The sequence below is a fragment of the Pseudorasbora parva genome, chromosome 11 (genome assembly GCF_024679245.1).
Source record: "Pseudorasbora parva isolate DD20220531a chromosome 11, ASM2467924v1, whole genome shotgun sequence".
Lineage (NCBI taxonomy): Eukaryota > Metazoa > Chordata > Actinopteri > Cypriniformes > Gobionidae > Pseudorasbora > Pseudorasbora parva.
This window is the reverse complement of record NC_090182.1, coordinates 40749910-40776418: the sequence shown is the minus strand read 5'-3', so window position 1 is coordinate 40776418 and position 26509 is coordinate 40749910. Positions and strand designations below refer to the sequence as shown.

The 26509-nt window shown below is 38.3% G+C and overlaps 1 protein-coding gene across 1 annotated transcript in view; it reads right to left on the bottom strand.

Moving 5' to 3' along the window:
* Positions 1-25550, bottom strand: part of atp7a (ATPase copper transporting alpha) — a 33907-nt gene extending 8357 nt beyond the window's left edge. Inside the window, exons 1-21 of the mRNA XM_067457963.1 lie at positions 25163-25550; positions 24099-24223; positions 19932-20421; positions 16641-17324; positions 13885-14109; positions 13588-13751; positions 13347-13508; positions 12868-12944; positions 11923-12145; positions 11031-11264; positions 10289-10380; positions 10064-10191; positions 9319-9473; positions 7253-7387; positions 6758-6952; positions 6479-6661; positions 5248-5458; positions 4914-5060; positions 2671-2813; positions 2377-2580; positions 908-1025 (exon numbers count right to left, since the gene is read on the bottom strand). Coding sequence (XP_067314064.1) covers positions 908-1025; positions 2377-2580; positions 2671-2813; positions 4914-5060; positions 5248-5458; positions 6479-6661; positions 6758-6952; positions 7253-7387; positions 9319-9473; positions 10064-10191; positions 10289-10380; positions 11031-11264; positions 11923-12145; positions 12868-12944; positions 13347-13508; positions 13588-13751; positions 13885-14109; positions 16641-17324; positions 19932-20421; positions 24099-24223; positions 25163-25169 — 4102 coding nt within the window. The 5' untranslated portion in view covers positions 25170-25550. The remainder of the gene's footprint in view (positions 1-907; positions 1026-2376; positions 2581-2670; positions 2814-4913; positions 5061-5247; positions 5459-6478; positions 6662-6757; positions 6953-7252; positions 7388-9318; positions 9474-10063; positions 10192-10288; positions 10381-11030; positions 11265-11922; positions 12146-12867; positions 12945-13346; positions 13509-13587; positions 13752-13884; positions 14110-16640; positions 17325-19931; positions 20422-24098; positions 24224-25162) is intronic.
* Between the last annotated feature and the right edge of the window lie 959 nt (positions 25551-26509).

Below are 26509 nucleotides of genomic sequence, written 5' to 3'. Positions count from 1 at the left end.
CCCAATAGTTTTTTCCCCTTTTTGAGAGACCTACTTGGTATGTTGACCTATTATCTAATATAATATTTACCTACAATGAAAAATAGCTAGTTTTAAACAGCTTGCGCCAGAGCAAACCCTCTTTTGGCATTAAAGAACTTTCAGGATTTACTAAAGACATAGTCATAAATTAGCACTGAAAAGGTTATTTAAGTTATTTTTGCAGCTGAACTTATTGCGTATGCATTTATAGCAGTTTCATTTTCAGAAGCAAAATGTATGGAAGGAGAGTTTTTAAATGAACAATGCAATTTGATTTAGTTGTCCCAGCCTTTTCTCACCCAAGTTTTTCTCATCAATTTACTGGTGTTTCCGCCATTATTTACAGTCTTAAACCAGACGCTAATTTGTGCTGCTTTTAGTAGATTGCATTTGTCAAATAATTCGGCTGCTACTATGTTCTTTAATTCCGCGTTGCCAATAGTTCATGCGTAGAGCTTTCCACTTCCATCTGCGCTTTTATGGGATTGCGCTATGGGATGTCACACTAATTTGCCCTGTTTAGCAAATCTGACCCCAAATATCTACAAGCTAAAGCTTGGTCCATTCTCCGCAAGAAAAAAGAAATTTGTTTGTTTTCTCAAGGTGGCAAGAACAAGAACAAAGTTCATTCTGGGCAGTTCATTCCATACTTCACGAGAGAAGCAGGTGCCGAACATGTCAGTTTCTCCACAGTAACCCCGCCCACTAAACATTTCTGACCAATCGCAAAATAGTTTTCAGACACCCACAAGAAAAAGTTCTACTCAGATGATGTGTCAAGAACGATTTATAACCGTTTCATGTACCCTATTTGAGAAAAGTGCCAATAATACAGAAACACTTGTTTGTTTTTTCTAGCAGTCTTGCTTAGTTTGGTTGCCGTTACCTGCAGCAATGGGAATTCCCACAAGATTGTAGATTAGTGCAAATACAAAGTTGATTCTGATTCTTCTTACGGTCTTCTTTGAAAGGTCGATACTCGCAACGACATCAAGAAGATCATTCTGTTTAAAACATAGAAAAGGCTGAATTAATCAAAAAGACTTGAGACATCTTCAGGTGATCCAAGGTCAACAACGATGTTAAATTTATCTGAACAAAGGCCTAGAATGGTTTAAAATGGGTTTGTTAAGCAGATGTTCACTTTAATTTGACATTTGAGTGCAAGCCTTCAGATCAGCCTTTTAAGACCATAATAAATAATTAAATCAAGTGTGTTCAAACTTTTGACCTGTAGCACATGTGTATTTAACAAAATCTTTTTTAATAATAATAATGTGTTACATTTATATAGCACTTTTCAAGGCATTCATATAGAAGGGGGGAATCTCTTCAACCACCACAATGTGCAGCATCACCTGGATGATGCGACGGCAGCCATTTTGTGTCAGAACGCTTACCACACCAGCTGATTGGTGGAGAGGAGAGACAGAGTGATGAAGCCAATCACGAGAGGGGACAGAGGCCAGTGGGCAAATTTGGCCAGGATGCCAGGGTTACACGCATACTCTTTTTTCCAAAAGATATACTGGGATTTTTAATGACACTATAGAGTATTGTAGTGTTGTCAAATGTACCGATCCCAATAACAAATCGGTACTGAAATTTAAAAAAATGTTACGCTTTCTTCGCTGTTGAGTGGAATCGTAAACACCTCTGACTGGCCATTGTGCTCACACGCACATCAAATCTGTCTGTGATTGGCTACTATGATCAGTGCTTCACTAACATGTTGTAAAAATACATCAATGGTGCTTTTCACAGAGCGCTTACACAGATAGACACGGAGCGTTTGAATGCAGTGTTTATCAGCCTACCGGTCCGCTGGTTGACCCGTTTGTGCTTTTTAAACACTTTCAAACACTTCCCTGTGCATTCAAACACTCCTGTGTGTTGATCATTGTAGCCAATCACATCTGATGAGCGTGTAAGCACAATGACTAGTCAGAGGTGTTTACGATTACAGCTCAACAGCGCTCACAGCATCACATTTTTAACATTTCAGTACCGATTTGGTATTGTGGTCAGTACTTTTGACAACACTAGAGTATTGTGGGGTATACACCGGAGTGTTAGGACCCACACAGACCACAGGGTGAGCACCCCCTGCTGGCCTCACTAACACCTCCACTAGCAGCAACCTGTTTTTTCTTCCAGGAGATCTCCCATCAAGGTACTGACCAGGCTTAGCCCTGCTTAGCTTTTGAGGGAAACCTCAAAGTCTTGGTCTTGGACTACAGGGTGATATAGCTGCTGGCTGAGCATGTACGTCAGCTTTGACAGCTTTTCATAGATTTATTATCCACAAAATGACTCAACATACTGTATCTAACCAAGCCATTAGTGTGTTCATACCCTGATAAGCACCACGTCAGCAGCCTCAATAGCTACATCTGTGCCTGTGCCTATTGCGATGCCAACGTCTGCCATGGCCAGAGCGGGGGAGTCATTCACTCCGTCGCCCACCATGGCTACACGCTTTCCCGCCTGCTGGAGCTGCTCCACTTTCGCCACCTTGTGTGATGGCAAGACCTCCGCAAACACCTTCCTGATGCCCACCTGGACCAAAAAAAGCACAACCCCAGCTGTTACAATTCACTGTTTCATGTGGACAGTTATTATTCAATGGAAGATTAAAGGATCCTTTACCTGGGCAGCGATAGCTCGAGCTGTTCTGCTGTTGTCCCCAGTCATCAGCACGACCTCCAGCCCCATCGCTGTGAGTATGTGGACGGCCAGCTCAGCCTCGGGCTTCACAGTGTCCGCAATGGCCACCATGGCACACAGCTCATCTGAGAATCACATCCCCAAAATAAATATTGTGCACTATTTGTTAAAGTTATTTTTATTTGTTTATTACATAGCTATATTCAGGGGTTTTTTTCCGGATTAATTTGCAATTAACCTCCATTCCAATAAAAAAACAAAAAACATTAACCCTATAATCATTGAATCCAATAAATGTAGCCAATTTAATGAACTCCTAAGTAGTGCTGAGTTATTTGTTGATAAATAAATAAATAAAAAATCATCATTTATGAAAAAAAAATTGTACTATGTACTGTAATATGTCTAAAACATCATTCAGCTCAAATAGTCATGCGTCATACGTCATTTGAAAGGCCTCACAGAGTAGATTACAACAAGCAAAATTGTTTTGGACTATGACCAAACTTGAGTGAGTTTCTGACATGCTCTAATCATCGAAAATGGCAGATAATTATTTACAGCAGATTCTCACAATCAGGCATGTGCAGATGGGAGGGCTTTAGAGGCTCGAACCCCTGCCCTTTTTGAAAATTAATCCAAAGTGCCCCTCTCAACAATTATCATCAATAATATTGTAGCCAATGAAACAGAATTTGAATTATAATTTATATACCAACGTGTACAAAATTACAAAGCACTCTTAAGTCGGAAAACACCCTTTTTTTAATGTATCTGTCAGTCCGAGATATCATTGCCAAGGCGTAAAGTTACAGCGGGTTGCCTAATTCACTTTCAACAGACCCACCAAAGTCACGCTACGATTGTATATGATCAGTTTATGGTTGGATATGATTGGTTTATGGTTGTATATGATCAGTTTATGGTTGGATATGATTGGTTTATGATTGGATATGATCAGTTTGTGATTAAAAAAAAAAAATGTTTCACGTGGCATTTTCGCTCGTAGCTTCATGAAACATGCATAGATCAAAGAAAATGGCATATCATTACATACAGTGGATGCTCCCGATTGAAATGAGTTCAAAATCAACTAAATCCATTGGGCCGATCACAAGGATACACCCCTCGCTGCAGCCTGCAGCATGACGATGCTGGATCAGATCCAATACGTACTGGATGGTGGATCGTTATGGCGACATCATACCGATCTCTGGGTTAACTTATAATGCGTATGCGCTGGTCTTAAGTGACATGTATGATCAATATTGTATATAGATGATCTAACCTGTGTAGTTGTATTACTGATAAATAGTATTAAGTAATTAGAGATGAATAAATAATCTTTTTATAAATGTGATGCTTAAATTATCCTAGTTTCGCTGTACATGCATGCAAAACAGTTAAAATTGTAATATATTCTGGTCATATTTGCTGTTGAGTGAAAGGAAAAATTATTCAAGTAATTGTCTCTGTAATGTTAATCCTCAAGGTACAATGCAACACGATCTGTAAAGAACTTACAATACCAGTAGCCTACACATTCAAGGAAAAATGCAAAACGTGTCCTGATGTCGTGAGCATGTTACTAATCATTATTTTTGCGCGAGCGGTTTGAGTATTTATCTATCCAGCAAAACTCTTAACTGTGCATTCAAACTCTACTGCGCATGCGTATATGACGTCATCGAATTGTGAATGAAACCACCGTGCATGCGCGTCTAGTACGTGTTGGATCTGATCTAGTACGTCATCGTGCTACAGGCTGCAGCGAGGACTTCTTGATCACAAGACATTCTTCATGGATTCTGTTTTAGGATTTTAAAATTGCCCATTAGGGGGCGTCAAGGGCTACACAAAAAGGCTACTTTGGTTCCAAATGCTGTAACTTTTGATTACTTTATGCTATCGCCACAAAAGTTGATCCAGATGCAGCTCACATATAGGGGATTTTGACCAAAAAATAGATCACCATCCTTAGTTATTCCATCCTTAGTCAAACAAGAAATTATAATAGAAAATTGTATATATTTTTGTCTTTTATCAGCAGTTTCTCACCATGAGAATGTCCAAATGTAATGATTTGAAAAAATATTTTATTCTTTAAAAATAATCATTCAACTTTTATTTAACTGTAGTTTTACACTCAATCTAACTCTTAGTGTTCTTATTGAAAGTCTTAGAGATCAAAGTCTGGCTGAAATAAGTAGCCCGGTCTCACTCACTGTCCACCGCCACCAGCACTGCAGTGCGTCCTCTCTTCTCATGCTCCGTCATGGCTTCATCAACATCTGCTCGCACCTGCAGCGCGTTCCTCCTCATCCACTCTCTGTTCCCTATCAGCACCGTGTATGAGGCCGTCTGTACTACAGCTGAAACAGCACAACAGACGAAGTACCGTTACCAGAACACTCAAAGTCAAGCATTAGACATTAGACCAAGCATTAAACTCTTTCCCCTGGTTTCACTGACTAGTCCCAGACTAAAATGCAAAAACCAGTCAAATTTCTTACTGTCGGTTGACGGTTAACCAGTTAATTATGAGCATGTGACACTCACTGAGTGGCTGCGGGTCCATGATGAGCGGGTGTTCATTGCTGTGGGCTCTGGTATCGCTGATCTGAATCAAGACAGCATTGCGCTGGTTCTCCTCACTGTCGCTGTCCTCCCTCTTCATCAAGTTCTCCGTGTTGCTGACCAGACACCTGATCCCACAACCTGGCACAGCTTGAAAATCTGTACAGGTGCCAAGAGACTCCGTACCCAACTCCTGAACACAGAAGAGCCATTGTGAACCCAAATGCCAAATAAAGACTACCGTGCACTTTAGAGGAGCATTTGAGCAGCTATACGAGAACTGATGTTTATACCCAATAAACACTGTTTATACTACATGTAAATACCCAAAAACAAGCTGTAGGCTTTGGAAAAATCAGGCACCGAATTTTGGGTTGGTAAGAATTTTAAATATTTTTATAATTAAAGATATTCTTATGCACATATTTTTGTCTTGTTTCTATTCCATATATCAAACTATTCTTATATTAAAAAGCATTTATAAGACAAGCAAAAGTAATTGTCTTGTTTTGGGGGACAATAACTAAAAATTAAATTAGTTTTTGCTTAAAATAAGCAAAATAATCTGCCAATGGGGTAAACTAAATAATCTTAATTCAAAAAGAAAACAAGACTCTTTTACTTAACCCATTGGCAGATTATTTTGAGCAAATTTTGCATTGCAGTGCTGTTTTATCATAATACATACATTATCTGAGTGTGTTGAAAGTTATGTTTTAATGTTTTTCTGTGCGTTCGCTCAGGGGCTAATATGGCCCTGTCCCAAATGGCACCCTAAACCCTCACAGTCTTCCTCTGAGTCAGCACTTTCAGAGCGTAATGCCGCTTTGACTGCCGGGAAGAAGTCCGCTACGTAACCCGCACCAGTGTGGACCACAAGACTGAATGTGCACATGAAGTTTGCCATTTGGGACAGGGCCAATGAGGCACTTGTTCACACTTCAGTGAGCTAGATAAAACACAGTACTCGCGGTAAATCAAGAAAGCAAGATTTAAACAATAAGACTAACTATGTTGAGCTATTGTGTATGATCAGTTTGCTGTCAATGTCTATAAACAGTTGCTCATCTGTCTAATAAAACATTATATATTAAAGCGAACTCAGAACTCGAGGGTAACAGGTATGATGTTTGTTTTTATGATGCTGTATGACCATTGCATTTTATTATTATAATTTAATATAATGTGTAACTTAATGCAAAGTCAAACAGACCTGTTTGCAAAATTTGGTGATGGCAGCACCCAGAGGATGTTCACTGTTATTCTCAGCGGTGCCAACGATCGCCAGCAGTTTAGAGCGTGGTATCCGATTCCCTTCTGCCAGCATCTTCACCTGGACCACTTTGGGAGCTCCGTATGTAATGGTCCCGGTTTTATCGAACACCACTGACTGAATCTAAAAGCACAGACAGTTTTTTTTCCAATGATCTTCTTCCACAACTACTGTAGCTACACAACAACAATAAAATCTCTAAACCGGAGCATCTCTGACCTTGTGTGCCATCTCTAATGGCTCTCCTCCCTTGATGAGGATCCCATTCTGGGCGCCCACCCCTGTTCCCACCATTACCGCTGTGGGGGTGGCGAGACCCAGCGAGCAGGGGCAGGCGATGCAGAGGACAGTGATGGAGGCCTGGAAGGCGAAGCGGATGACGGCCTCTGCCTCAGAGATGCTCTTATCATAACCCTGCAGAGAAAGACATTCGTCATTTCAATGTGTTCAAAGAGAGAGTATAAACCTGTCCTAGTTTAAAAGGACCTGATGGAACCTGCAGTATAAATATTTTAAAAGGGACATTATGGAAAACAGGACTTTTCTGGCTCTTCTAAAATAAAAAATGAACAATGTAAACACAAAAAATTCTCAATGCAAAGCTTGTTGAAACCTAAAGAAACCTTGACTAACATTGAAGTGGACTTAACAAAATGCTACAAAAGTGTAGGAAACCTGGAAGAACATGAATGTACAGAGACAGGCTTCACTCACAGGGAAATACTTTTCCACCAGAGAAAAGTTCACAAAGCCGATCAGAATCCAGGCTACGAGAGTCAGGGCAGAGATCCCAACGATGAATGGGACAAAGTAACCACTGATCTTATCTGCAAACTGCTGGATGGGAGCCTGAGATTAGAAAGTTAAAATAAAAAAAGGTTATATAGGCCAAAGGTCAGGTTAAATAAGTATTTGTATAATGCATCATGACGCATTATACTGGATAAAAAAATATACACTAACAGACAAACTGCAATAAATATTGCATGATATTAAACAAGTTCATTAAGAGCACATAGACGTGTGTTGTAGACGCGAGAGCAGACATCCCATGAACGCTCTGTTGATTTCCACTGAAACAGAGATAGAATTGGACATTAAACAGCTCCTTTACTTTTTTTAAATAGCCAATAGCTTTTAGTTTATATTACTTCTCATACTGATAAGTGTGTCTGTGTGTCTGTGTGTGTGTGTGTGTGTGTGTGTGTGTGTGTGTGTGTGTGTGTGTGTGTGGTGTGTGTGGTGTGTGTGTGTGTGTGTGTGTGTGTGTGTGTGTGTGTGTGTGTGTGTGTGTGTGTGTGTGTGTGTGTGTGTGTGTGTGTGTGTGTGTGTGTGTGTGTGTGTGTGTGTGTGTGTTGTGTATTTGCGCGTCGGAAGCCTTATCTGAACCAATTCCAAATGGATGTTGCACCGGTCATTTTTTTTCACAGCTCCTCCGTTTCGTTTTCAGCTATGTTTACTCAAGATGATGAATACGATGATGTTGCAATCAGTTGCAGCTCGTGGCTCTAAATTTCACAGGTAGGTTCCGTCATCAACATGCATTATCGTGATAGTGCAATATAATTAAAATCTCTATTGAGGCCAGTTTTGTATTGTTTATATCGCATATCCTTTATATCGCCCCTTACTAGTGTGAGTGCAGCACTGCACACACAAAGAAACTCTGTTAACATTTTGTGGTAAAAAAAAAAAACTCTAAAAGTGTTGTTTTTATATTTATGATATGATACATCTAAGCATCATCACACGACCAAGAGTGACGTTTTCCTGAATATCATCACGATTGAAAACATGACTGATTTCATTCAACAGTTCAAAAAACAGATAGTTAATATTAAGTTACAATAGTGACTGTTTTTGTTCTGTTTTAGCAGCGCAATTAGTTTCAAACAAAGTTCACAGCAGATCCACAGCACGTCTCACAGCAACACTTGACCATGTTTCATTACTGAGAGAATCAGTATTTTAAACAAATCGGTTGAGTCAAAGATTCAATATCCCAGTCATAAACAACTGCCTCATTCTTGAATGAATCAGCCAAAAGAACGAATCATTTGAACAAATGACTCAATGGCTGCATCTAAAATCACATACTCCACTACTATATAGTAGACGAAAAACAGTATGTGACAAAATAATTATGTCCGAATACACAGCACTCATAGAAGAGTAGGCAAAAAGTACCCGGATGATCTATTTCTACCCAAGAGATTTCATACAATGGACACGATTATAGGATTTGTGAATGGCAGTGATAGGTGACATGATTATGACAACATGAATGTAGTATGTCCAGATTACATTCATACTATATAGAACGTAAATTTAGGGCGGCTATGAAGTAATTACTTATTCAAAATAAGCACCTACTCAAGGGAGTACGTGATTTTGGACACAGCCTATGACTCACTCATTAAGACGTCACCTACCGCCATTCCTTCCAACATTTCTTATTGGTATATTCAAACAATATTTAAAACAATCAATGTCATAACAGTGCAATTGATTTACACTAATTTTTAGATCAAATTTAAGAATTTAAAATGAAAGATGAAGCATACATTTAATACAATTAAGGCTCTTATTAAATGTCTTCATATATATATATATATATATATATATATATATATATATATATATATATATATATATATATATAAAAAGTAAAAAAGAGTTAAAAAAAATAAGGAAGCATTCGTCTGTGATAATCTGAAGAATCAGAAGCTGTTATTTTCTAAAGACATGATATGATAGCAAAACTGAGCTGACAGATGCACCTTTGAAGTCTGTGCTTCCTCCACCAGTTTGACGATCTGAGAGAGGGTGGTGTCTGTGCCCACATGAGTGGCTTTGATCAGCAGAGAGCCGTTCTGATTGATGGAGCCTGCGATAACGGTGCTCCCTGGCTTCTTAGTGACAGGCATGGCTTCACCTACACCACAAGACACACACCGTTAGACCACCACAGTTCAGTGACTGCACAAAATGGAAAATGAAGAGAAGAAACATTACAATTAAATATTTATAGATTTTTTTCCCCTTAAGAAGTGTGAGAAGAAGATGTGAGAAGTGTTTGCTCATGCTAGGGGGATTGTGGGTGATTGGATTGCTTGGCTATTGCTATGTGGTTACTTACTGAAATCAAAAGAGCACACAATCATTCATATGCAATTCTGATCATTAGACAAGGCTTGGCTCCCTCAAAATCCTATGGGAACTTTATTACCCGCAGAGATATCAGAGACCACACAAAAAATCAGGGATTTAGTTATTGAAAGTTATTGAATCCTGAAAAAACGCATTCAAAACAGCATGGTCTGCTTGACACATGAGAATGAACCTCATTGGTTCTTGCGGAAGCTCAAACATGCTGAGCGCCGTGATAATGAACCTTATCGGTCAAGTCAAACAAGCATGATTGAGCTCAGACTTTTTGACATCACTATATATGGAATACACAACAATTATCCTGCCTCCTTTGTTTGTACTTGTGTTGGTAAGGAGAAAATTGCTCTGTCGAACCCGTAATGAGAGACTCGTCTGCCATGGAGTGTCCTTCAATTACTCGGCCATCCACCGGAAACTTCCCTCCAGGCACAACCTTCAAAACATCCCCTCTCTGCACCAGCTCAACATCCACCTGCTCCTCACTGAGAGAGACAACACAAGGTCATATGGGGAAGGAAGTCAGCTTTAATTGCCGTTGAAAGGAAATACAAAACTACACATCACAGGAGTCGCACAAACCTTAACACAGACATATCATCATTCAGTGTAACAACAGTGGCCTCTGTCGCCTGTAAAGACATCAGCTTGGACAGAGCCTCAGAAGTTTTACTCTGTGATAAGAGACAAAAGCACATCAACATTAGTGCAGAACGATGCAAGAAATTAAAGTGCCCCTAATATGCTATTTAAAAGGTTCCTCGCTTTGTTTTGGAAGTCCCCTTACAGCAGGTTTACATGCATCCAAGTAAAAAAAAAAAAAACACTTTTCTCTCAATATACACTGCAGCGTCACACAGTGTCTGAAACAGTTCAACAAAGAATTTGATCTCTCTAAACACCTTCTTTCCAAGAGTTTACTCTGCTCTGATTGGTCAAATGATCTGGTCTGTTGTGATTGGTCTACTCTGCTGTGATTGGTCATATTATCCAGACTATTGTGATTGGTCTACTCTGCTCTGATTGGTCAGATGGCCCAGTCTGTTGTAACTGGTCAAATGCAAATTTGTTACAAGCCCATGTAAGTTCGAGCAGGAAGTAAGACTGGAATAAATGATGACATGTTTCAGGCAGTTTAGAATCTGTTAATTATTTAACTTCCTTTATCATGCACTTCTTTGAATAATTGTTGACCTTTTACATTCACAAACAGCTATAAACACACTGCATGAAATGTAATATCCAGAAAGCATAATAGGGGCACTTTAAGAAATAATAATAGCAGGTAGATAAATAGCTTGTTTTACTGGAAATGCTTGTTCACCTTAGCTATTTGCTCCAGCCACCTGCCCAGCGAGATGAAAACAAACAGCATGGGCGGTGTATCGAAAAAGGTGATGGGGTTCACCTTTGCCTTCTCTACCATAGCAACCAGAAGAATCACTAAAGAGTATGTGAATGCAATCGTTGTTGCCAGTACAATCAGCACATCCATATTGGCCGTCCGGTGCTTGACAGCTTTGTAAGCTTGACAGTAGAAATACCGCCCACCGATAAACTGCAGAGACAAAACCAGTATCAGTCACTAAATACTAAGAGATCTCTCATTCAGTACATAAAGTATCCATATTCAGCAGACAACTGAAACTTAAAGGGTTACTTCAGCGATTACCATATGGCTTTGTATCATTAGAAACCCGGGAGTATATTAAAATGCTCGCTCAGCAGCTCAATCATTACATTGAGCAGACACATTCAGTTTTAAGTGCTTTATATACCCTTAACACCACTATCAGACAATTTCAAAATAAATATGCCATAAGTGACAAGTGTAATGTCACCTGTAACCAAAAAGTTACTTTGTGATGCTACATTAATTAAGTCTAACTAAGTGTAGTGTCTGTTCTCTAACTGAACTGATTTTATGAAAATGAACACAGTAGGAAATGTATCCAGTAATCCAGTACCAGGGGCTTTGGGAGTGGCCTCGTAGGGCAGCGAAGCATTCTGGGAATTTTTGTCTTTCATCCCCATGAGATAAAAAATACATTTCCTATCTTTTCTCAGTCTACGGGGCACCAAATTAAAAAATAATTTCACATTTCTACTACATTAATGACCCAGTTTAAATACAAAGCTTAACGCTAAATCACTGAAGTAACCCTTCAAGGACTTAAATATATAAAGTAAGACACTGATAATAGTAAAAAACCAACCTGCACAGGGACACAAAAGAGAAATGAGATCAGGTTCATGATGGAGAGGCCTGGCAAAATCTGTTTCTCCAGAAACATGGTGGAGTGGTACTTCTCTCTGTCCTCGGCTGTGGCGTTATGGTGGTGGGACATTTCCATCATGTGATCCACGATCATCATATAAATCATCATGCCCATAACCGGCACACAGAAAAACAAACTGATGAGGAATGATCTTTTCCACCTAGGAGAAAACAAAGCAATGTGAACTTATGCACACACAGGTCAAAAGAAAGACATTAGCTGTGTTTGATCACGAAGCTGAAAGTAGGTAGTGGACATCAAGGCAGCTCACTAGGTTTTGAGACAAAGCAGCAAAGAAGGTTATGTTGAAATTCCATGATTATTATTTGAGGTAATCCTGTTTTAAAGTGCCTTTTTTATGCTTTTTCCATATATTATCTTTCATGTAGGCCTAGTTTGTAATATAGCCGTTTGAGACTCTAAAATGTCTGCAAAGTATCAAAGATCAAAAGCAGATCAATTGTCTCCAAAAATTAAGGTTTCGGAAATGCCTGGGCCATCTGACCAATCAGAGTAGAGTAGACCAATCACAACAGACTGGGCCATATGACCAATCGGCGCAAAGTAGACCAATCACAAAAGACTGAGAAGGAGGGGTATATAATTAAGCTCTTTAATAATATAGTCATTATTATTTGAAATATGCTGCAAAGCTGAAGTGGATCATTTATCAAACCGTTTCAGACACTGTGAGAAAAGTGGTGATGCTGCAGTGCATACTATGAGAAAATTAAAGTGTTTTTGACCTTGGATGCATGTTAAACTATTGTAGGAGACCTCTGAAACAAAATTAGAACATTTTAAAAAAGCATAATAGGGCACTTTAAAAACAGATTCATTGCAGAAACTTGCAGTATTCCTCTTATTCGCTTATTTACTTACTGTTGGATCTCACAGCTGTGATCCAAGTGACTTCCAGGACGATCTTTCTTTACTAGAGAGGCTGTAAATCCCATGTTCTGTTCGTCAAAAATAGGGAAGTTCATGTAAGAACATGCTAGAAAACAGATTTCATAGTTCCCTATAATATTATTTACAAATCTGTTCCTAAACATAAAAAACAGACACTGAACTTAATAAGTGACTGATTCAGAACAGCAACTCAAAACCTTATGGAAAACAAACAACTGATTCATAATTAAATCATAGATTCCAGAGTTGTTGTTAGCAAACTGCTGTTCTTTACCTGCCTTCAGTCATCACGGTGGATGAGATTGTGAAACAGATCGAGGTAGCTGGTTTCAAGGCCATTGTTAAGTCCAAATTAAATGCTGTCTATGTGGGTAACTCATTAGGTTTTGGAACAGATCTTAATATGTTTTTGAACAGATTTATTCACATAAAAATAAATGTGAATTTACCTCGATCCATCTGATTACATCTCGAGGGCCGGTCACTTCTGGGTCATATTGGATGTGGGCTTTATTAGTTGCTAGGGCAACTGAAGCATAAAGGATGCCCTTCTGCTTCATCAAGTTAGACTCAATTTTGTGAACACAGGAGGCACATGTCATCCCTCTGACCTATTAAAAAAAGAGACAATCTTTTGTTGATAGAAAAATGGATCAAAAATCTACAACAGGATCTTGATGAAATACTAACCACGAGTTCCAGGGTTCCATCTGAGCCGTCATAATTCTCCATGACTGTGGCAGTGAAACCGAGCTCTCGGATAAACTCCGCTATTCTCTGAGGATCAATGATCGACGGGCTGTATCGAACCTCGGCTTTACTGGCCATCAGTGCAACCAAAACAGAGTGTACACCTGTGGAAGATGGACATAATGACAAATTAATTATGCTTGAATAAATATATATTCCAATTTTCTCTTGTTTTGTAACAGATACTGATTCTGTTATATTCCAACATTATTTCGTTTTGGAAAGATCAGGGATTACCATGCTCGTTCTTGAGGTTCCTCTCAATGTTGGCCACACAGGAGGCACAGGTCATTCCTCCAATCTGGATATAACATTTGGAAATAGTGTTTGCTGAAGGCTCAGCATCACTCTCTGCTTCAATCTCTTTCACAGATGACAAGACTGGAGATAGCGATAAGCTGCGGAGGGACGGTGCTGACGGCAATGGGCTTTTAACCACTGAAGGCACCAATGAATTAGTCTCTGTAAAAACGGCAGGACAAAGTTAAAAGTGGTCAGGTTTCAGTGGAAATGGCAATTTAGGAATTACATCTAGAACTACAAAATACAATAAACTGAAAAGACAAATGTTTAGCTGGTTATACAGATTTTTTGTGTGTGCCCTGTTAAATTAAAATAATTCCCTCAGTGATCATATACAGTTAGGGCAAAGTCAAACTATACAGCTTTGCAAAGTACAGTAAAATGCTAACAGAACAAGACAAATGTTCAAATATTGTTGTTGGGTGAATCTAAAAAAAAAACTGGCAAGCACGTATGGCTCATATCCCCCATCCCCAAAATAAAAACAAACAAAAAGCCTATTAGAACTATTGTTGCATTTTTACAATTCTTATTACCCTTTATTTATTAGGGATGCACCGAATGTTCGGCAACCGAAATTATAAGTAAAAAGGCTGAATAATTTTTGCCGAATAATGACGTTTTTAATGACGCGATCAAATAGTAACCCACGTAGAGTGAGAGGCGCGCGCTTTATGCAGCAAACTTGTCAGCAGTGTGGAAGCACTGTTTAGTGCTGCATCTCATGTCATCGATGAGAAGAGGAACCGACTTTCATGTGAAAAAGCAGAGAAGCTACTTTTCATAAAGAAGAACCTGCCACTTTTCCTGAAGAAGTAGGCTAAGTAGGCTTTTGTCTAGGACAGTTATTTATTTGTTGTGGGTTCATCCACATTTTTTGCACTATTCAATGCACATTTGTTGTTGTAGACATACAGAGTTACATTCTTTCAGCAGTCAGTTATAGGCCTAACATAGGCTATTCAAGAAGGGGGGCTTCAAAGATGGCCAAATAAAAATATATTTTTTATTTTACTAATTATTTATTTTAAGTTATGTTGTGCTTAGTTTGTATAATATCTGCTGGAATGTTAAAAAAATGTTCAGTGTTAAATAAATATTTTGAAATTGTATTTTTGTTATTTGATTTATTTCTCTGAAAAGCAACACAAAATAGTAAAAAGCACATTTTTACTATTTAATTATTGTAATGGTAAAAAAAATTGCCAAATAAATGGAAAAAAATGTGAAACACAGAGTTCGGTATTCGGCCTTCAGCCAAGCATTTCATTATTATTCGGTTTCGGCTTCGGCCAAGAATTTCACTTTGGTGCATCCCTATTATTTATGTATATTTATTGTGTTTACATAATATGTGTGTATACGGTGTATCATTATGTATATTTGAATACACACACATGCATGTGTATATTTAAGAAAAAATAAGTATATATTTATAAATAACAAACATTTATTTATATTATAAAAGTTAAAATACACAGTATGCAAACATTTCTTAAATATATACATGTATGTAATTATACACAGTATACACACATTATGTATGCGCAAACTTTTAATTTTGATGCGATCAATTGGTTATAATAATAACAATAACACTATGATAACATCAAGTCATGATGACTTGCATTTCTGTAAATTCAAAACCCAAAAATAAAACATCAAGACAGAAAACAGTATTGAGAAATGGGAAGGAAATGTGCTTCACTGTAATGACAACAGAGTAACATTCCCCAAAAAAGTCCTCATGAAATCAAAATCGATCTTATTTACTTTTTTAGCAAGTATTACAGGTATTAGGGTGAACAACTAATCTGTTCAAGTTAATACACAGAAAAAAAATTGTTTGCTGTGGTAATTTTTAAACAAAATCTGAAAAGTTACTTCCGATGGAGAGGAGGAGCGCTGAGGTAAAACCCTGCCCTCTGTTCAATATTCTGTTTCACTTGGAAATGCGTCACAGCAAGGAAGAAAACTCACTCGCTACTTCCGGTTCAGTAGGACTTTAAACAGGACTAGACATTGGCTTATGCAAAGCATAATTTATTGCTTTTGTACTGCTTTTGATTGTGTGGTGAAATATGACTAGGCCATTTTTTTTTTTAGGGCGCTCAAAGTCATGGCTCAAATATGGTATCGGGATCTCAAATATACTTGCTTGAAACAAACCTCAAGGGTTCTCGCTCATCAAGCAAGCACATATGAGTTCCAGTGTTCACTATATTCGATGAGCTCTTTACATGTGCGTTGATCAATGTGTGAATAAAATTAAATCTATCCATCTTCTTTCATAATATCTTTTTGAACCCTTTAAAGCATCAAATTTTGGTGGAATTATACATTTCAATGGAGACAAAGAACTCTGTCAGATTAAATTTAAACGCAGCTTTGTTTGCGTTTCAAAGATGAAAAATCAAATTTTTGGGTGAACTAACCCTTTAACCTGTTTTTAACCAGGCAGACACTTTGGAACTTGCATTCATAACCGAATGGGTTTGATGCCTCAGATTCACCCATTTATTCTCGGTCATACAACTTAGGTTTGTTATATGAAGTGCTGCATCAGAGGTATTCAAGACCAAAAAGCACCATACATGGGACAATGTAAAACTGTTAACCAGCCTATGTTTGTCAGTGGTGAGGGCATATAGAAGGGAAGATTTGCCCCATGAAATAGAAGAAACATTTACCAGGCAGAAAAGCATCAAAGCCCATGTCCTCTATGGAGGCCCTCAGCTCTTCAGGGGAAGTCACTAAAGGGTCAAACTCAAAGGTTCCCTGATGATTGGCCAGTGACACTTGGGCCGATCTCACTCCTTTCTTCTGAGAGATCATGCCCTCGATGGACTGAACACAGGAGCCGCAGGTCATGCCCTCGATGTGGATCTCTGCTACTGATACCAGGGGCTGGAGGAAGCTTGGCTCTGGTGAAGTTGGTATAATAGCTTTAAAATTCCCTGGAGGAAGGGCCTCAATGGCTCTCTGTAGCTCCACTGCTGAGACTTGTTTTGGGTTGTGCTGAATTGAAGCTTGTCTGTTCTCCAAAGACACGACAACTGAACTCACACCAGGCAGCTTGGATATATTGTCCTGAATATTAACCACACAAGACTTGCAGTGCATTCCTGTAACCTGAATCAGTGTAGTGATGCTGTGGTCTGTGGACGGTACAGAAACCTTCTCTACTGGAGAGGAGGCAGTCTGTTTGGGCGAGCTTAACAAACGCTCTACTTCACTAGCCGAAAGTTTTAATTGACGAGGTTTGGACTTAACAATGGCCTTGAAACCAGCCACCTCGATCTGTTTCACAATCTCATCCACCGTGATGACATAAGGCAGGTAAAGAACAGCGGCTTCCTGGGAATCTAAAGAAACTGAAAAAGCATGGACAAAACCAAAATCAATACTCAGGAAAAATAACTTCAAGAATTCAAAAGAACACTCAACGTAAAGGTGCAGTAAGCAATTTCTTAAAAAACGCAGTTGAAAGTGGATCGAACAGTGCAGCACAAACACACTTGTAGCAAATCAGCAGTAGGGGCTCATGATTTACACTCATGATGGGGGTGGAGAGAGAGTGAGCAAGAGGGAGATTTGAAGAAAGACTGTAGAAAGAGAAAATGTCAGAGGAATATAGTGGAAAAAGAAGGGTTATGATCAGACACGCGCTTTAAGGCCCCAATAGTGAAACTATAGAACAAACTGTTGTTACGTCATTCTGAACAATTCATTTTGGGAGTTCAAACCAGCTGGTGTAAACACCTTTGTAATACCATTGGTCTTTGGCGATTACGTAATAGGTAGGTGTGTGCTGAGGCCTTCTTCCATGTCAAAATTGCTTTATTTATTTTCTTCCGTTGAGTCTGTCAAGATCAGATGACCGCGAGTGATGAAGGGAGGGGTGTGTTTGTTTGGGTTGATTTGAAATATCAACAGTGTTCAACAATAACTCCCAGAAATCGCTTGATGCACCTTTAATTCATGATTGCTGACTGACAACAATGGACTTATACTGACACTATTGGTAAGGATACAGCATAGGGTTGATAAAAATTGTTTCTTTGAAATGGTACATCACATCAGCTGCGCTTTCTTGCTCTCTCACTATCTGTGTGTTTTTTTATTTTTTATTAAATAAGTATATAGACTATTGTGCTGCACGTCTCAGAAGCCCAGTGAATATTTAGACTCAAGCAGCTCATTATGATCCGGTGTTTTCCTAATCTCAGAGCATCTCAGTTCTCATCTCCATCTCTGCATGCTTTGTGATTTTCATATTCGCAAATTTCCCCATTTTTTTGTGGAAAAATGATTACAGCATTTCACTAAATGACTAAATGAGAAACATTTGTAAACCTGCCCTCACAAAAACTAATATGTCTCCCTGCATTCTTCTATCAAAACAAAAGTATGAGGGTTTAACTCTTTTAAGTGAAATTAACTACTGTATTGCTTTATCAAGTAATGTACAATAATTTAAATAACTATAAAATCTTTTATTATTTTACAGAGAAGTTACATGCCTAAGAAATAATATTTAATCATCATTGTAATATAATCCCTCTTAGAGCTATCAGGCCTGAGCAATCTTAAAGAGCAGAGTTTCATTTAAAGGTGCACTATGTAGCATTTTTGCAGTAAAATATCCAAAAACCACAAGGCCAGTGTCATATATTTTGTTCAGTTAAGTACCTACAATATCCCAAATGTTTCCAACTTTTTGAAAATTGTGAGAAAATTGCTATTTTAACTAAAGACCGGGACGTTTCAGCATAGCGTTTGAGGAAGTCGCCTGTCAATTGCGTCATATCTGCGTTACCCTCGGTTTCAGGTTTTATTTAGCAGGAGCGCTTTACTCTTAGCAGTGTGAACAAGTGAACGCACGGAGTAACGTCATAACATCATTTTCAACACACTTAAATGTATCTAATATGATAAACAGAGCTGCAATATCTCATAATCATAACCGGAAGAGCGGATCAGTGCAGGCGCCCAGCGAATGTGTCCCGTCCCGTCATCATAAAAGTCCTGGTATTCGCGAGGGGGGTATTTGTTTAATAATCGCTCCAGCAGTTGTGCTCAGGTCCACAACACTCGGTGCTGCTCTGCTTTATACTACAGTAATGTTGATAACCGCGATTTCTGCCCAAGTCCTATTTTCCACCGGATGTGAGATGAAGACCACATGTCCCAAGATGGTGCGCTCAAACTTTGCGTCATCAAACTACGCCTTTGTTTTGAATAGGCGCCCTCCAGTGCACGGAAAGTTGCATAGTGCACCTTTAATAACACTGTCTATGGTCAAAACAGTATATTACCTTAGAAATTGGTAAAATTTTATGCCTTTAAATGTTGTGGCAGTTTTTACCAGTGGCATCAAAAAGCCTTTGAATTTCAATATTTTCAGGCATTATCAAAGTTAGAAATTCCAGTGACAACATTAAAGTAGCATCACAAAGTAACTTTTTGGTTACAGGTGACATTACACTTGTCACTTATGGCATATTTATTTTGAAATTGTCTGATAGTGGTGTTAAGGGTATATAAAGCAAGTTCTAATCAGCTGGTCACGTGATCTCAAAATGGCAGACTAACCATAAATGGGACAATGTAAAAATGATGAAAAACAGGGCGTGACCCACCTTCTGTAGAATAAACTTCTAGAGCACTGCAAACTGTCACTATCTCTCATTATTTTTAAAATGCTATCATTTATGTCGGGATAAAACATTTTCAGTGGAAAAGAAACTTGTGCAACTTTAGGCAATAAATGAGAAAGTGAAGGTCATCTTCATTACATCAACCTAAATGTATAGATTGTGTAAGACCTAATTTCTTATCTAGTTACTGGCAGCAAAAGGTCATTGAGTTTAAACTTCATTATACCATGTAAACTAAACGATTCACCAATAAATGTTAAAAGTTCAATGTGACAACACTGGAGATTGTTTCACTCTAGCAAAGGTAAATGTCACAGGTACCTTTAATCTTCTCAACCCCTTTTAACTTCCCAATCTTGCCCTCGATGGTTGTGGTGCAGGACAGACAAACCATTCCTTCAATACGCATTTTCACCGCCTCAACCCCGCTCGAGCTGCGAGAAGTCGGCCCTTCCTGTGGACTGAGCGCTGGGCCGCTGGCAGCATCAGGAGCCAGGAAGCGCATCACTTCCCCGAGCTGCTCCACACTGACCAAAGACGGGACAAACGTGACAGCCAGGCTTTGGTTATCAGCACTCTCTTGGGTCTCAAGCACCCCTTTCGTCTGGGCCAGTGCGCTCTGTGCCTTTAGGACAGAGTCTGTGCTACAGCCTGCTATCCTGAATACTTTGGTTTCTGTTTGCACTGGTTTTGATGTAGCGTTTGTCAGGCTGGACTCAAACCCCATATCTTCAATGGCCTCTGCTAGGGATTCTGGACTATGACGAGTGTGGTCATATGTCACAGTTGCGTTGCTCAGCTCCAGAGACACCTGTGGTACAAAAAAGATCATAATGTGATAATCTGTTCTCTGTTACAGTACACTTCACAGTCAAATTGCCCAATAAAAGCCATACAGTTACTCGTAGAACACCATTGTTCCAGTAACTAGAAATGGCATACGTGTCCATGGTTGCACAACACTTCATTAACCAGCAGATATTTCCCCTCCTGGATGCTGATTGTTTGCATTCCAGCTGTACTGAATTACAGTACATGATATAGTGAGGAAAATAAGTATTTGAACACCCTGTTATTTTGCAAGTTCTTCCAATAGGAAATCATGGAGGGGTCTGAAATTGTCATCGTAGGTGCATGTCCACTGTGAGAGACATAATCTATTAAAAAAAATCCAGAAATCACAATGTATCATTTTTGAACTATTTATTTGTATATATCATTATGATGTATGGTTGCATCTCACTGAACAGCACCCATAATATAAATAAATAAGCTATTTTCTTTTGCCATAACTGAGTACTAAGAACAAAACATTACAGGTCACCTTAAAGGGACTTTCCCTTTAAGTTCTGTATCGATTAAAATGTATTGCTGCTACTGACCTATAAACCCCTAAACGGTTTAACTCATTTGTATTTAATCGATCTCATACCGCGCTAAAAATCAATCATGCTCTAAGGTCAAAAACCTCTTGACTTTTAGTAGTGCCTAGGATATCAAAGCCCTTTTAAAGGACAGAGAGCGTTTTCGCATTTGGCTCCTAAACTCCGGAAAAGACTTCCTGATAATGTTCATGGCTCAGACTCACTCTCCCGGTTTAAATCTAGATTAAAGACACATCTCTTTAGCCAAGCATTCACATAATGCATTTCATAACCTTGTACTCCAGTTGTATCAGATCAAACCATAGGCTGAGAAAAAAATATGGAAGTAGTGTCCGTGACGTCACCCATAGATAATAATCAGAAATGTTTCTTGAGCATCAAATCATCATATCATAATGATTTCCGAAGGATTATATGACATTGAATACTGGAGTAATGATGCTAATAAATTTAGCTTTAATCACAGGAACAGATACCATTTTCTTTGGTTTCACCAGGACAACAAATTTCCATCTCTTTAAAAATAAACTAAAAATGACTAAATTATCAAATTTTGCACTCTTATGGAAATATGATCATATTTTGTAAGCATCATCTAAATATGATTCATTTTAAAATTGTTTTATAAATCAACATCTCAGGAAAATGTATAACAAAACATTTATCAGGCATTTTGGGTGAATAGGGAAATAAATTATATATCAATGTTCCTATAAAATATAAGATATTATGAAGAAATTACCAACTAATACTCCCATTCAATACACTTTTTTTTCCATTACATGTTGCTCCAAAAACACATGAATACGCAAATTAGCTGAATCAATTAGATTTTTTTCAAAATACTCAATTCCAGTGTCAGTGTCTTATGAGGTTAAATATTACAAGCTAAAACAATTATTTTCAATTGTAATAATATTTCACAATATTACTGTTTTATTGATCAAACAAATGAAGCCTTGGTGAACATAAGAGACTTCTTTCAAAAACAATGCAAAATTGTATGGAAGTTAATGTTCCTGGCAAACTTGTTATGAAGCATTCCAGAGTACTCGCTGCTATTATATTTAGTTTTAAATGAAAAATAGCTTGTTTCATTTCTCTAAGCACGTGCTGATCATCGCATACAGTCTGTGTGTGACAACGAAGCCTCAAGCAGCTCACACGGGTGATTCACTCATATCATCATATGACCCTTAAACCCTGAAATCCTCATGAGGAGACAACAGGAAGTTGGTTTTGCACAATAAGCACAATTTTAGACCGAGTTGCTTTTTTGTGCTCAGTATATTGACTGCTCGCTAAGACAATGCCCTCTAACAAAAGACATAGTATTTGGCATTTGACAGTACTGGTCAATAGTAATACCACCAGTTTGCTTTTCAAAGGTTAAAATGGCATCTTAGACAAATAAATGATTCAATTATCCGCTTGTTTGACCCATGTCTGCAGGGTAACTGTGTTTTAAGGGAAAGGGCAGGACGAATTACAACAATTAGGCTGTGTCTCTAAGTTCAACATACGAATGGCTTTCTTCAATTACGTGGAAGTCGCTGGAGGGAAGGCTCTGGTAAATATTATTACCACCATATATTGCTGTCAGATTGCTCTGTCAGCCACTCAGAGAGGCCCTCTCACACACTGATTCATGGAAAAAGGACACCTGGAAATTGTATCCGTGCTTAGCTAGTTTTATGCGTGTTTGTTTAGGGATGAAGGATTATTTTAGGGTTTAGGGTTAAACGAGGAAATTTACACTGATTATCATTGTGGAAAAGCCCAAGCTAAAAAGGTACATATATAATGTGTTAATAATAATAATAAAACCATAAAATTGATAGTCAAAAATTATAGTTAAAGAAAAGTTAAAGAATTACAAAAATTACATCTGATTTTCATTTAAATACATTTAAAAATATATATATTCCTGTGATTAAAGCTGAATTTTCAGCATCATTACTCCAGTCTTCAGTGTCATATGATCCTTCAGAAATCATTCTAACATGATAATTTGATGCTGATGAAAAATTTCTGATTATCATCGGTTGAAAACATATTTAATATTTTTGTAAACATTCATTTTTAAATTATACAATTATATAAAAAAGTAATACATTTCACAATATTAGTTTTTACTATATTTTTGATCAAATATACACACAATTTGACACTATAACACCTTTTACCAGGGCTGTACGATTAATGGCAATTCATTTTTCGATTATGGCATCCACCGATAATGAAAACAAGATATTCGAACTAAAACAATAATTGTGAAGCTGCCGCATCCTGTCCCACGCACCGTACGTTCCTTCACAGTGGCACGATTTCGTTCTTCCCTAAAAGCCTAAACTTGACATCCAAATCAGCCGAATAGGTGTGCGTCGTAAAATGCAATCTATTGTTGCTAAACTGTGGGACATGCTTGATATTAAACAGTGCTATTAAAAGTGCATTAAGCCACGAAAGAGATACTATTGCCCAGGCGGCCTCCTCAATGTGCATGAGCAAAGTATACTATGGGCTTCAGATATGCGCCTATCATTAACTTAAGTGTAAAAACACTAAAATGTAATTTTTTTTTACTTTTCTTTATAAAGGCATGTGTACACTACATTCCAAATGTTTATAAAATGGCCAAACATATCCATATTTTTGGTATTTTAAAATTGGCCTATTAAAAAGTCTTATCCGTCAATGACCCATATTCAATGATTACAGCAGTGTTATTTTACAGATGATTACTATATTCAACTTCTGTTTTATGCTATTATTTATCTGAATAACACTGTTAGTTCATCTTCCTGAAAAACTTGTGATTTCAATATTGAGCAAAAAAGTCGTGATTATGATATTTTACCATATTCGAGCATCCCAATGTTTTACACAATGTCAAATTCACTTAAGAAAATATTTATAGGGTGTTGTATATTTTGGAACTCACACAGGGAGTCTTTTGTTAATCGGCCAAGCAGGTAACTGCACTAATTATATTAATAATTAAAAATAATAATTGTAAGATAATAACAGGTAATAATAATCACATTTACACTCACTCATTAATTGTGTTTATTTGATGTGATGGCATTAAAGTCCCTCTCACCTGTATATGAATGACACCAGGAAGGCTCCCAATTTGGCCCTCAATGGACTGAACACAGGATCCGCAGGTCATACCCTCGACCCCCAGAGTCACACGACACAGTTTAGCACTCAACGCCATTCCTCCTATGGAACAAGACAACAGGGCATGTGCAACTGTGTATGTAAAACTAGCATGCAAGTGTCAAGCACTGGACACAGAGCAAACATCAGTCATCCCATGCATACAACCACTTAAGACAACAAACTGAAAGTATAAACAACTAAACTTTGTGATTCTGGGCAGTTTTGCTAAATGTGTCGAATGCAAAGCAAACTATAAAAATTAATCAATATAAAAAGCATTATATTTTCAAGGTAACATGTTACCAATATGTATGGTACTTGTGCATACGTTTTGCTAGTCTTAAACAGGTATTTTAATAATAACAGTCTTATTAAACAGACTTAGATTTCTTAATAAAGAAAAAAATCCACTCTGAATGTTACTGACAACATTTAAGTTAATTTTGAATTAACGTCTCACTTTCAGGCGACACAATGTGTGAACGTGACCACGGCAACGTACAACAGAATAAATCAATATTTACACAATTCTTTTTTCACAAGCATGAGTTTCTATATTTTAAAACAATACTTTTAAATCGTAAAAATATCCAAATAAATTCAAAGTGTATATTTTAGCTCACTTTACATAAGAGTTACCATTGACTTAAGAAAGTTACATTTGTTTAACTTTAGTTAACTAGCTACATTATTCAACATGAACTATCAATAAAAAAGCATTTATTTTTCCAAATGCATTATTAAACTTCAGTTTCAAGCGACATTATCAACAACACTTGACCAAGTTACAAGTAAAATACTGAAAGATATTAATAAAACCAAGCTTTGATCCCTATTTACAAAAATTCATACATCGTCTCAGTAAAGGAGGTAAGAGATGTGTAAGCAGGCAGATTTCTGGAGATGTATTAACGTTAACTTGTTTGAGCTCTCCGTCCCACAGCTAACATAAACAACAGAGGTGAAGAGAACAAAACAGCAGGATTTCTTTAACGTTACCTTTCATGCGAAGCGATAATCCAGAGTCACAGGAACAGCAGGTTTAATCCTCACAGGACGTTGCAGTCGCTTGATAGGGAAGTTTTACTGTCACTTTCACAATGACAGCAGTTAACGTTAGTTAGCTGGCTAACATATACTTTCCTGGGACTCCAGCAGCCTTTAAGCACCTCACGTACTCATAACCTGCCCTCGTCTAACAAAACACAAACGGAACGTGTGTGTGTGGTGACTACACACAGCAGGGGAGTCTGTCCTTCCAGATGTCACGCTGAAGATAGTTAAATCCATGCGGAATGTTGGGCTATCGCACGGACGCGAGGACAACAACGCGAGTCTTTCGCAGGGTGTGTTCGAGGACATCAACAGGCGCTGCAAACTGCGCAGACGTTAATGACGTCGTGGCAGATTCAAGGGTTTCAGTATTGCGTAGTCTTGGAGCAAGCCTGCAGTCTCCCTCTCATTTACTGAAGCTTTCGCGCCTCGATCGCCCCCCGGTGACCGGTCCCAGTATAGCCGCTCCTCTGTGTTTTCTAATGGACGCGAGGCAAACTAAACAATAAAATTACACTTCAAAAAATGTTCCCCAAAGTTAGTGTATGTCACTGAAGGCAGTTATCATCACGATGATTTCATTTCAGGTGTTCGTTTTAAAAATAAGTTTAGTTTGAGTTAGTTATCTGATGCTATAAAAACGGGGGGTGTGACGTCATGATTGACAGCTGAGACTGACGGCTTCTCTGAGTGAAGTTGTCACTGAGGCACTAACAGACTTTTTTCGGGATTTTTGGGAGCAGATTGGAGCTTTAGCTTTAATTTCTACATTTCCATAACTGTTTATTTCACACCAACATAATTAATTGTTCTGCATCTGCGAGAGTGTGGGCGGGCTTTTGATATCGCCGCTGTACTTCCTGCTCTATTTCCTGCGCTCTACTGCGCAACTCCGGTCCCGAAATCGCTACTGCGCAGACTCGGTCCCAAGATGTCCGCGCCGTGCAAGGCCGCCTAAAAGCTTCAAATATGGCAAGCGGAAACGGATGATGTCGAGTCGTCCATATTTTTTTACGGTCTATGTCTTGGAGCTGCAGCACGCGTGAGAAGTAGTGTTTGGTTTGTGTCCACGTTAGTTCACTACATTATACGATTTTTGGCTGGAACTTGCTGTAGCAGACATATTTCCAAGTTCTGGGACAAAACCTAGCGATATTTTTGATAAGTATGACACTACATGAGGCACGCATTCCCCAGTGAAGCCCTGGCTAAATCGAGTCTTCACAGTCACTCTGGCCAGTGCCTTTGCCCTTTGGTTCAATCACGTGACGTGAGCGATTCGCTTTGCATGCT